We start from the raw sequence: 13,255 nt of genomic DNA, 5'->3' as shown, positions 1-13,255 counted from the left end.
CTATTTCCTCTCTAGATGTTGAAATGCTTTTTTAATCCCTTATTTCAGAAGTTTCCATAATCAGGCCCAAATTCTGACCCACTTGATCTTGCTTTTCCTTCCCCTCCAACTCCCCTTTCTTCATAATGGTTTTGGATTACATTTAATCTCTGGTTGACTTTCAGATTCTTTCAGTCAGTAAATCAATTGTGTTTACTGTGTGCAGAGCACTGTACTAGACATGGGGTAGAGTGCAATATGATGGAATTGATAGATATGTTCCCTGCCCATAAGTTTAAAGCCTACAGAGGGAGACAGACATTAATATAAATAAATGTTATAGATATGTACTGAAGTGCCGTGGGACTGAGAGTGGGATGAATACCAACAAGTGTGAGGAGTACAGATGCCAGTGTACTGATGATGCAGATAGGGGACAGGATTGGGAAACAGGGCTTATTTGGGGAAGGTCTCCTGGAAGAGATGCGTCCTTAGTAAGGCTATGAAGATGAAGAGAGTGGTTGTCTGGTGTATAGGGAGGTGGGGGAGGTCCAGGCCAGAGGGAGGACTTGGAAAGGGATCCATGGTGAGATAGGTGAGATTGGGGCACAGTTACATTCCCAAAGCACTCAGATCTCCAGTCTTATCATACCATCATAGACCACCTCAACTCATCCCACATGATACATCAGTTCTCTAGTTTCCATCTTCATCTTCTCCAATCCCTATCATTGCACCTCTACTTTGTGCCTGTTTAGAAAAGAATGCCCTCCTTGTTATAATAATCAGAGATATTACAGACATCTGAGGCTTCTTTTTTGAAAATGTTTTCTTCTTAAGGGAATAACCTACTTTATGCAATTAACTTTCCATGTTTTTTCTTCAACTTATTTAATTATCCCAATACCATCCTCCAGAGATATTAATAATTTCTATATGCAATTAAAATACTATTTTCTTATATTTTCAGATGCTGTTTATCTCCCCTAGCTGTGCTAATTCCTTCCTTACTCTTACCTAAAACTTTGTAGAAAGCCACTTGGTTCCAAATTAACACATCTTGTTTAGAATCCTGAACTTCATTACTTTCTTTATAACTAAACATTTCATTTAAATTTGCAAATGTGTCTCTCTTGCTGTTGCCAAAAACTCAATTATTGGTATTTATTGAACACTGTCTTTATGCTAAGCACCGTGCTAAGGCACGTGGGAGATTACACAAATTTCTTTCACTCAGGTTTTGCCAGGTTACATAGAAGCTGAACTAGATTCTCCCAGGCCCAGACACTGTTCATTATAGTTGGCACAGTAGGTAATATTTACTCTTGTGTGCCATCAGGTGTACAGATCGGTATTATTAAGTCTGTGCATTTCAATCTTGAAAGGCTGTGCTTGTCCCTGAAACATAGAATGTACTTCCTGATTTGCACCTCAGATTTTCGCCAAAATATTTCTCCTTCAGAAGTGCCAACTTCTCATTTTGAGAATGGGATTCTCAAAATGTTTAGGTGGATTTGGAGGCCAGAGGGAACAGGCTGAAAAGCCAACTGTCCATAAAGCACCTATTCTCTGGCTTTGTGGTTCTGAATGTAAACTCTCAGGCCTTTTCAGAGATGTGAGATGAACAATTCTTGAGGGATAACAAGAACATCAGATCAGTTTTCCCCCTTTAGTGCTTGTCAATTATGCTTCCAAATTAAAATCTCAATTTGCTCTTCTTAACCCATATTTACAATTTTTAGTATATCTCCTTTGTCCCTGATAACATATTCAGTGAGAACTGTAGAAGACACTGGAATGTTTATACCCTCAGGAAGATTTCTACCCAACATCTTGGCCAGTTCCCATGATTCGTGGCCACTGATACCAGTGCAGCAGGAGAAAAGCCTTTTCAGAATGATCATTTCCCCTTGTGATGTCACTAATGATTATTCATTCAATCGTATAATTGAATGATCGTATGATCATTCGTATAATCATTCAATCGAATTGAATCAATCAATGCATTCAAGGACACTGAAGTATTAGCTGACTTCTACTCCACTTAAACATCCTCACCCTTATAAAACAGCAGGCAACACTAGGTTTGAAGGCTGTTTGATGTAGTCTGGCTCGGTAGACATCATCTGCAAATTCTGAAGATTAAAGCAGAAAAATCTGGGGTTTTTCAGTTGTGATATATTAACAAAGCCAAAGTTACGCATACTCCTACACTTCATAATCTTCAAGACTTTTTTTAACATTTTATTAAAATGATATTAGTCAGTGATTTTTCAAATCAGTCTTGCTCATGAAGATAAAATCAGCATTTACTATTTTCTTATATGTTGATCACCTCCCTAGGTAATTTATCCTTTGCAAGGATAAGTGCAAATGACCTAGTAAGTGCTGTGATTTCCCCTGCCATCCTATTGGTAGGCTCATGAAGGCCCTTTATTTTACAAGTCCTGAAATTTTGCTTTTCTGTTTCTCTGGGTCTTTTTCCTCTATGGAATCATAATGTAGCCATACATGTAGTGGGATTTTTATTTTACTTTGCTACTTCCCCCCCTGCATTTTGACCAGTTTGTGAATTTATATAGGTTTTGGGGTTTCTTTTTCACCAGGGGGGGGGTTATGAGGATTAGGAGAGAATGAAGAGTGAGTTATTTAGTATTGTCTTTTACATATAATACCATCTTGTCTATATAATCCTCCAACCTTCTACTAAGAAACGTTTTTCTTTTTTGTTCTGTTTTTTCATTTAAGATACGTGATCTTGAAGTTCAGTTTACTCTCTATACTTAGATTGAGTTTTTCCTTATGTTTACTTAGGAAAGAGACTGTCAGTATAGTTGAATAGTTGAAGGACCCTTAGTTTTCTTAGGATACTTTATAACTATATTGGTTATTGACAGGCTGGACTGAAATGAGTTCCGTTTGCAAACTTACTTCTCATATTAACACATGACTGAAATGTTTTCAAATACTCAGACATTTAGATAATCAAGGATGGATTAGCCATGTCTGTCTGGTATTTGCTTTTTAAAAAAATTAAAGACTAATGAGCATGCCCTTTAGGTGATATTTTAGTACACGTTCAACTTTATAAATATTTCAACTTTGCAATAATTAAGTAAATTGAACTTGATTAATTAGTAATGCAATCAGCGGGTGTAGCTTAAAAATGATATTGCATCAAAAAGTGGAATCTTAATCGATCCAGTACTCGTTGAGTTGAATTCTTTTAATAGATTGCATTCTTTCTAAAACCAAGTTAAAGGTAAACAGAATTTAGATGGATTCCTGATTGCAGGAAAATGTATCAGTGTGATTATACACAAGGGGAATGCTTATTTCAGGTTTAGTACCATGGCCCTCTGCAGAAGCCAATATACTTTTTCTAATGTTTTGAGTGGAAGTTTCCTAGTAAAGGTCAAATATCCAGATAATAAAATAACCTGCCTCTCTTTTAATTATAAATATTTAGATACAAGGACATCTTTTGCACACATATTAAAGTCTATTTTCAAATGGAAAACAAGAAATGCTATTAACAGTGTCTCCAAGTAATTATGCCAAAGATGGCTAGATATAAAGAGAGCAATGAGTTTCCTAAAGACAGGAATAGAACTGCTAATAAAGATTGTCAATTTGCCTCCTAAATTGCTTTCTTTAGTTCCTTGCATTATAAACAATGTATCATCAGTTCTCTTTCAAGCAAAAATGGCACATGATTGCATAGGTCCTGGGTTTAATCAGCACATAAGCGTATGTGTGACTTTTTGTCGGTGGGTCAAAACACAACTTCTTTTCCTGCCTTTGATTTTACAATACTAATCAGTGGTAGAGTAAGATGTTCAAATTTCAGAGAATACATAGCTCAAATATTCTCAGAAAGTTCTTTTTCAGTCTTTGAAAAGAGCAGCTTTTTGTTCCTACTACTAGATTCTGGAGTTCTAGATTGTGGAGTTGGGAATATTAGTGGGCTCAAGAAGACTTTGGTTAACTTCTCGAGTTACTGGGTCACAATAGATGGTTTGAGGGGAACATAAAGGATGTTACTTGACTCTAGATGATTTTAGAGAGTTTTATATATGCTCTATTTTAAATAGATTATCATGGATGTGAGTTCAAGGAGACCAGATGTTTGCTGTTGATACCACTCAGATAAAGTTCAAGGGTGGATCCACATCCAGTTGGATCTAGTATGACCAGTCTTAATACAGAATTCTAGGATATAAAGAAAAAACTCACTAGAATGATTTCCAATATTTTTTAAGTTCCTCAGAAAGCTCTGCTAATTGCTTAGAGATTCTGATATATATATATGTATGTATGTATGTATATATTTCATATTTATAAATGCTTTGTGTTATTCAGATCATTCAATATAATTCTCTAGTCTTTGTGCAGATAAAAATTTATAGTCAAAAAACTAAGTCGATGTGATTTTAAAATAAATGAATGTTTTCTGCAAAAGAGAGCACAGAATCCTAATACTATTCTCTGTTGCCTGAAGTTTATTCTTCTTTCTCTTCCACTTTACTCCTCCCCTCTCTAATTGACATTTCCTAACATCAGTGTCATAATCCACTACCTGGAGAGAGACCGATCAGGAGATTAGATGTCCCCAAAAAGGACCTATGATTTACTTTGACAGTAGAAAAAAATCATGTTATACAGATGTGTATAATCCAATTTTGCATTTGGAGCATTATGCACTACTGGGCATCAGTTGAAATTGAATTATTTCCCAGTGCATTTGCTGATTGGAGACAGAAAGTCTACCTAGTTTAATTTAAAAATAAATTCCACTGAGTAAACGATGGCTGGTCCGTACAGAAATCAGACTACTTAAAAATGGCAAGATCTATTTCTCTTAGGTTGGTTAGCTGACCCTTTAAAAAGAAAAAGTCAGGTTGGAATTTTTCCCTCTTTTTTAGTAATAAAATACAAATTCATTGTATTGATCAAGCAATAGATACTTTTCCAGTTATCATTTCTATGTGTCTTGGTAGCAAAACATTTTTCTTTCCAGTCACTGGAATTTATTGAGTGCCTACTGTGCTCAGAGTACTTTACGAAGCACTTGGGAAAGTACAATTAAATTGAGTTGTTAGACACAATCCCTGCTCTCAGAAGGCTTACAGTCTAGAGGGAAGACAGACATTAAAACACGTTCCAGAAAGGAGAAAGGAGTTTAAGGGTTGTATTCTGGGGTAAGTACACAAGCTAAAGGGGTATATCACCAAATGCATAGGTGACACACTTAACAGCCTGAATCCCCATGATTTTTCCCCAGGCCAGCGAGACTTTTCCCTGGCTTATAATGTGCCATTCCTTCTCTTGTGGTTTGCTAGTCAAAAATATAAGGATAGAGGGAAGATGATGGTGGTGGTGTCACTGGAGGGTTAGATGAACAATCGCCATGATTAGAATGGGGCTTAGAAAACCTAAATTTAGTTTGTTTGAAGACTCGAAGGTCAACAGCGCTGACAGGAATTTTTCAGCCGATGTGTTTTGGTGAGCCCATGCAGAAAGAAACTGGGGGGCAATATCCAAGCATTTTACATCACTATGAATGTTTTACATTTTCATTTTCTTACCTTAGTTTGGGTTATTTCCCTTTGCATACATGAGACTTTTTTTTGCCCTCAAGGAATTTAACTGGAAGAGTTTACAGTCTGGTGGGAAGATGCTTCCTTTAAATTGGCAAGCATCCTCCTTGGTGCATTTCTTAATTAATGTTCTTCCCGTTCAAATTTCCTGCATATTTAGACTGAGGGCAAAGAGAATAGTTGTGATGTTCATACCATTAGTATCTCTCCATGAAGTGATATCCTGCAGATGATAGGCAGGGGATATATCTATCAACTTAGAACAGTGCTTTGCACATAGTAAGTGCTTAACAAATGCCATCATTATTATTGTTAATATTATTATCAACTCTGTTATATTGTTCTCTCCCAAGCACTAAGTACAGTGTTCTTCACACAGTAACTGCTCTGTAAACACAATTAATTGATTCATTCCCGGTACTCCACTCCCATCATTCTGCTAATGAAAATGTATTGTGTATTTTTGCTTGTTAATACGTCCAAGTCTGCTTTCTCCTTGGCCATTGACTAGAAAGCTTTTCACATAAAACTTTTATACCTTAAGGCAGTGGTGAGTGCTGAGTCCAAAGTCTCCTTTCCGAATATTTCATGACTTGGAATTACATTTCAAAATGTGTTTGCATTGCTGGTCATCATTTCGGTCATCATTTTCTCTCATTACAGTGCAAACTAGAATATCAAGCATGTGTCTTAGGAAAACAGATCTCAGTCAAGTGTGAAAGACGCTGCCCTTGCCCTTCAGATAAATCCAGAAGTACAGGCAGAAATGATAAGAGAGGTAAGTGATGACCATTTGCATTAAATTTCCTTTGAAAATTTTATATAAAGGGTAATTTGAAATGCTTGTGGTAAATGGTGATGTATTCCTGAAAGGAGTTCCTAGTGATAGAATTTTGAATCAAACAATAGAATGCCATATTTGTTTGCCAGTTACTGACAATATAATCATATTCATATAGTTTTTGTCTTTCTTTAAGATTATCATCTAGAACAGGGAACCTTATTCTTGCTCCTCTGCAGGGAAAAATGGATGACTGTCTGTCTAAGTAGAGGTGATTACATGAACTTAAGGCCTGGGGGTGAAGGGGAAAATAAATGCCTCTCACCCTGTGGAAATGTTACGTGGAAACATTTCATGTCATTTCATGTGGTTAAAAAAAGTTTTTGTCTTCATCAGAGGCTTGGATTTTGGAGCCTGGGCTGTTACTGACATTGGGACAGCCCACTATTAGACATTGTGATTCCTGCGCATAACTATTCTTTGCTGTTTCAGTTACTTGAAACTGTGATCCATCTCTAAAATGTTTCTTCTCTTCTTGCTCTGGGTCTGCTTCCCCTTCAACTCACCATACATCAGCTACTTGATTATTTTACTGTCATCAGTAAATCAATGTTATTAATTTAACACTTACTCTATGCAAAGTTCTGCACTAAGTGCTTGCGAGAGTGCAATAAACCAGAGTAGGGAGACACATTCTCTGGCCTGCTTGCAGTCCTGAGGTCTGTTTGTTATCCATTCTCTCAGTCTCTCTAGGCTAGCAAAATTGCTTTTCAGTGACTTTTGTTTCTTTGCTGTTAGACGTATTGGATTGCAGGCCATTATTGTTTTGACTACTATTATTTGATAGTAAATGTTATACGTAGGTGGATGTCGAGGAAGCTGCTCAAGATGTTAGATGCTTCTTCTGGGCAGTCAGACTTTGTAACCTTTCTTTCGATCTATATGTTTCCATCTGTGTCTGTCCATCTACCTATCTATCAATCATTCTTCCATGCTGGCAGCTGACCTTTTTCATTTAACGGCTTAATTCAATGTACTGTTATATTGAGTGCTACCTTCTTGCTCAGAGCCTCAGTGGCTCAGTGGAAAGAGCACGGGCTTGGGAGTCAGAGGTCATGGGTTCTAATCCCGGCTCTGCCACTTATCAGCTGTGTGACTTTGGGCAAGTCACTCTGTGCCTCAGTTACCTCATCTGGAAAATGAGGATTAAGACTGTGAGCCCCGTGTGGGACAACCTGATTATCTTGTATCTCCCACAGTGCTTAGAAGAGTGCTTGGCACATGGTAGGCACTTAACAAATAGCAAAATTATTGTTATTATTATTATTATTATTATTATTACCTTGTTAGCAGAATTCATTGGCAGCATTCAGTTCTGTAGTACTGATGAAATTTTTTGTTCTCATGAATGGAGGGTGCATAACCTTCAGGATAGATGTTCATCCTTTGTACTTTGCTGATTCTGCACAACAATTCATCATCATTTAGCCATTTAGTTGATGTGCCCTTCCAGAGCACAACCATCTAACAATTTCTTTATGATAGCTCCAAATACTTTTGATGATGAGTATAGATTGTTTGTTGGAAGTTTCCCATAAGATCAGAAATGTATTCTAACTCCTGCTTCCAAGTCTCTCGTTGTATCCTCAAGCATGATTTCATGGAAAATTAGACCCATTACACAACATCTGCCTTATTTTCCTGGTGATAAAAATCTGTAACTCCAAGCAGCTGGCCATATCATATGAATATAAGCCAAACCAAAGTGCTCAAGAAAATGGTCCATCCAGTCCAATATTCCAGTATTCTGTCTCTTCCAATAACCATAGCCATGAGATAGGTTCCATTCTTGCACACATATCAGTTCATCGGTGTGATTTGATGCAGTACTAAAGAGCACTAATGGATAATGGCCTCAAAATGATTTCAGAATGAATTCTATGCATGGGGGAGACCGGGCCCATGGTAAATAAACTGTAATTATGTTCCATTTTGCTATTAATACTTCAAGAAGTAAACTCTTCTTAAAGATAAATCAATGGGGGATAAAGATTATTCGTGCTCAGTTGTGCATTGAAAGAGATGCAGTGAGAATTTAAACTAATTTTGCTCTGACAGACTGTCAGGGCAAACCCAGGACAGGAACTGGAAGATTATAATAATAGTGATGGTATTTGTTAAGCACTTACTATGTGCGGAGCACTGTTCTAAGCGCTGGGGAGGATACAAGATGATCAGGTTGTCCCACGTGGGGCTCACAGTCTTAATCACCACTTTACAGATGAGGGAACTGAGGCCCAGAGAAATGAAGTGACTTGCCCAAAGTCAGACAGCTGACAGATGGTGGAGCTGGGATTAGAACCCATGACCTCTGATTCCCAAGCCTGTGCTCTTTCCACTGAGCCACGCTGAGAAAAGGCAATTTGAATGTCATTTCTACCCAATTCCAAAGGCCAGAAGACATGGGAAATGTAAAAAAGTGAATTCAGTATCACTGCTAATCTTTCAGCTGTTGTTTACGTTAGAAACACATATTCACTAGGCAGTACAGGGCGGGATTAAATCTGAGAGGTTTGGTTTTTTTTTCTCCAGCTCTATTGGGAGAAAAAGCTAGAAGTGCTGAACAGTTTCACGAGTTTCTGTAGTTCCAAAGTAAGAGTCTAGGGAGCCATGTTGACTTGGCCTCATGCACAACAGCAAGGAGTCTCTTGCATTACTTTATTTTTGGGAAAGGAGATGAAAATAAATTGGAACAATTTTGAATTGTAAATAAATGAGATGATTGTTTTCCTTCAGAAACATAAATGGAAAGCTGTAAACTTGATCTGAAACATTCCATCTGGGACCTGATCACTTTTGGTTTGCCATTTTGCTTTATTTTTAGGGACCAATTTGGTCACCTGTTTAATGGTTCACAGCATGAGACAAGCAAAGGACCATAGTCAGCAACCTAATCTCTTTTGAAAATAAGGTTAGATCCCTGAATTCAAGGATCCATGTTTCCTGCAAACCATTGACACCTAAGGACCCGTCAGAGGCTCTGATTCTGAAAAGTGTAGTAAGGTACTTTAGAGAAAACATGTCATGGTCCCTGTCCTTGCAGAGTTCATATTCTTATGGGAAAGACAGGTACACATAAATCAGTGAATAGAGAAGCAGCGTGGTTCGGTGGAAAGAGCACGGGCTTAGGAGTCAGAGGTCATGGGTTCAAATCCTGGCTCTGCCAACTGTCAGCTGGGTGATTTTGGGCAAGTCACTTAACTTCTCTTGGCCTCAGTGACCTCATCTGTCAAATGGGGATTAAGATTGTGAGCCCCACATGGGACAACCTCATCACCTTGTATCCTCCCAGTGCTTAGAACGGTTCTTTGCACATAGTAAGCACTTAACAAATACTAAAATTATTATTATTAGACAGTGAAAAAAAATTCCATTTCACTAAACATGAAGACATCTATCCTTTTTTCTGTCATTGACATCAAAGAATGCTTAGAATGGCATCATATACAAACCTAACTGCATTGTCCTCTAGTTGCAAAAACAAAACCATTGGTGAAGATATTTGATGGTCCCTAACCTCCACCAGATGCTGCTAGTTTTACAGTCACTTGTACATATTTAATGGATCCATGAACCATCAACCAATTGACTGTCTGTAAACAGTGGCTCTATCAGGAAGTATTTTTCTGTTACTGATAATAATGATTATGATTCTCATTGAGCGTTTATTATCTCCACGCCCCACAGTCGAAGTAGGGGGAAGTAGGATTTACTTCTCATTTTACAGATGAAGAAACTGAAAAGTGAAGTGAGTTACCTAAAGATACAGAGCAGACAAGTAGTGGTGCCGGGAGTAGAACCCAGGTCCTCCGACACCCAGACCAATCAATCAATCAATCAATCAATCATATTTATTGAGCGCTTACTGTGTGCAGAGCACTGTACTAAGCGCTTGGGAAGTACAAGTTGGCAACATGTAGAAACGGTCCCTACCCAACAGTGGGCTCACAGTCTAGAAGACTAGATTCTACTAGATCATACTGGTTCAGTGATGAAATAGACTTTCTAACATACTGAATCCAACTGAGTTGTCCATTAGCAACTTGTCCAACTTGTCACATTTCCTCCTGCCTTCAAGACATCTCTACTTGGATGTCCTCCCATCAGTCCCGTCAAACTGAACATGTCCAATACAGAGCTCCTTATCTTCCCACTCAAACCCTGTCCTCCCCATGAATTTCCCATCACTGTAGATGGCACCACCATCCTTCCTGGCATTATCCTTGACTCCTCTCTCTCATTCAGCCCACATATTCAATCCATCACTAAATCCTGTCGGTTTCCACCCTTTGCTCTGCATCCAAACTGCAAAGACGTTAAGAACACCCTCCCACCTCAAATCTGACAATGACTCTCCCTCGCTTCAAAGCCTTATTGAAGGCACATCTCCTTCAAGAAGCCTTCCTAGACTAAGCCCCACCTTTCTTTATCTCCCACTCTATTCCGCATTGCCCTGGCTTGCTCCCCTCACTCTCCCCCATCCCCAGCCCCACAGCACCAATGTACATATCTGTGATTTTGTTTATTTGCATTTCTCTTGCCCCCCTCCGCTAGATGATAAGCTCCTTGTGTTCAGGGAATGTGTCTGCTTATTTTTGCATTGTACTCTCCCAAGTGCTTAGTATAGTGCTCACAGTAAGTGCTCAATAAATACGATTAAATGAAGGAATGCATGATTGAGTTACTGGCTATAGTCACAAGGGAATGTGGGCCAGTTAAATAGCAACAGGGCCACTAGTTGCCAACTTGTACTTCCCAAGCATTTAGTACAGTGCTCTGCACACGGTAAGCACTCAATAAATACAATTGATTGATTGATTGATAGTCAGAAGCTTATCCTGTAAGTCCACCCTACTTAATTTGTTTCTGAAAAATGGGCTGTAACACCCCAAGCGATTCGAAGCAAGCAGTGCATGGAGATAATGCTTTCAGGATGCTGTCATCCAGTTCCCTATAGCTGCATGTATTCATTAATTATAGTTTTCCAAGCCTTTGAAAGAGTGTCGTTCCAATTATATAAAATATAATCATTGTCTTCATTGGGGCACATTTTAGGGTTCATTTTGTGTAAAGATAAGAATGATAACTGCTACGGCAAGTGCACAGAAAGGGAAGGAAATATGTAATTATAACTTTGAAAATGAATTCTCTTATGACCTGACACTTCTTTGGAAGTGTGAAAACAGTGATTATCTAGTGAGTTAGGATAGAGAGAAAGATGTATCAGCTGATAGTGGAGTCCTGAACCACTCGCACATCAAATGCCTTCTGAAAATGGGGTACTTTTCCAAATTCCCAGAAGCAAATACCACCTGCCAACCCAGGTCTGCTATCCTGACTTCTCTGACTGATGCACAAAGTCAGAGAAACTTGACAGAAGTTATAGTGGGGTCAATTGCCAGATTCAATCCATGTTGATCTATATTTTTTAAGGAAAAAAAATTCTGATCATCCCAGGTACAGTCTTGGGCAAAACAGATACATTTTCCTAAGGTTATCTAACAGCGAGCTGAGCAGCATAAGAGGAGGAATGATCCCTCTCATCATCTGTGGTATTTATTGAGTGCTTACTACGTGCAAAGCACTGTACTAAATGCTTGGGAGAAGCTGCGTGGCTCAGTGGAAAGAGCCTGGGTTTAGGAGTCAGAGGTCATGGGTTCAAATCCCAGCTTCACCAACTGTCAGCTGTGTGACTCTGGGCAAGTCACTTAACTTCTCTGTGACTCAGTTACCTCATCTGTAAAATGGGGATTAAAACTGTGAGGCCCCGGTGGGACAACCTGATCACTTTGTAACCTCCCCAGTGCTTAGAACAGTGCTTTGCGCATAGTAAGCACTTAACAAATACTATTATTATTATTATTACAATACAACAGAATTGATAGACGTGTTCCCTGTCCACAATAAGACAATCTGGTCACCTAAAGGAGAAGGTCCTAGAGAGAAGCAGCATGGTCTAGTGGGTAGAACACAGGCCTGGCATTCAGAAGGGCCTAGGTTTTAATACTGGCTCTGCCACTTGTCTGCTGTGTGACCTTGGACAATTCATTTAACTTCTCAGTGCCTCTGGTACCTCATCTGTAAAATGAGGATTAAGACTGTGAGCCCCACAGCGGACAGCGACTGTGTCCAACCTGACTAGCTTGCATCTACCCCAGCACTAAGAACAGTATTTGGTACATACTCTAGACTGTGAGCCCGTTTTTGGGTAGGGACCGTCTCTGTATGTTGCCGGTTGTACTTTTCAAGTGCTTAGTACAGTGCTCTAAACACGGTAAGCGCTCAGTAAATATGATTGAATGAATGAATGAATAGCAAGCACTTAACAAATGCTTAGAAGCAATGTGGCTCAGTGTCAGGAGCCCGGGCTTGGGAGTCAGAGGTCATGGGTTCTAATCCTGGCTCCGCCACGTATCAGCTGTGTGACTTTGGGCAAGTCACTTCACTTCTCTGTGCCTCAGTTACCTCATCCGTAAAATGGGGATTAAGATTGTGAGCCCCACGTGGGACAACCTGATCGCCTTGTATTCCCCCAGAGTTTAGAAGCAGCGTGGCTCAGTGGGAAGAGCCCGGGCTTTGGAGTCAGAGGTCTGGGTTCAAATCCCGGCTCCACCACCCATCTGCTGTGTGACCTTGGGCAAGTCACTTAACTTCTCTTAGCCTCAGTTACCTCATCTGTTAAAGGAGGATTAAAACTGTGAGCCCCACGTGGGACAACCTGATCACCTTGTATCCCCCCAGCACTTAGAACAGTGCTTTGCACATAGTAAGTGCTTAACAGATGCCATCATTGTTATTATTATTATTATTAACAGTGCTTTGCACATAGTTTGTG

At 39.2% G+C, this 13,255-nt stretch overlaps 1 protein-coding gene across 2 annotated transcripts in view; it reads left to right on the top strand.

Moving 5' to 3' along the window:
- Positions 1–13,255, top strand: part of SPOCK3 (SPARC (osteonectin), cwcv and kazal like domains proteoglycan 3) — a 341,328-nt gene that overhangs the window by 254,056 nt on the left and 74,017 nt on the right. For both annotated transcript variants that reach the window (XM_038755097.1, XM_038755096.1), the window contains one exon: positions 6,243–6,357. In XM_038755097.1, the coding sequence (XP_038611025.1) occupies positions 6,243–6,357 (115 nt within the window). The remainder of the gene's footprint in view (positions 1–6,242; positions 6,358–13,255) is intronic.

This window comes from Tachyglossus aculeatus, chromosome 12 (assembly GCF_015852505.1).
Source record: "Tachyglossus aculeatus isolate mTacAcu1 chromosome 12, mTacAcu1.pri, whole genome shotgun sequence".
Taxonomy (NCBI): domain Eukaryota; kingdom Metazoa; phylum Chordata; class Mammalia; order Monotremata; family Tachyglossidae; genus Tachyglossus; species Tachyglossus aculeatus.
This window is presented reverse-complemented; position numbering and strand designations above follow the sequence as displayed.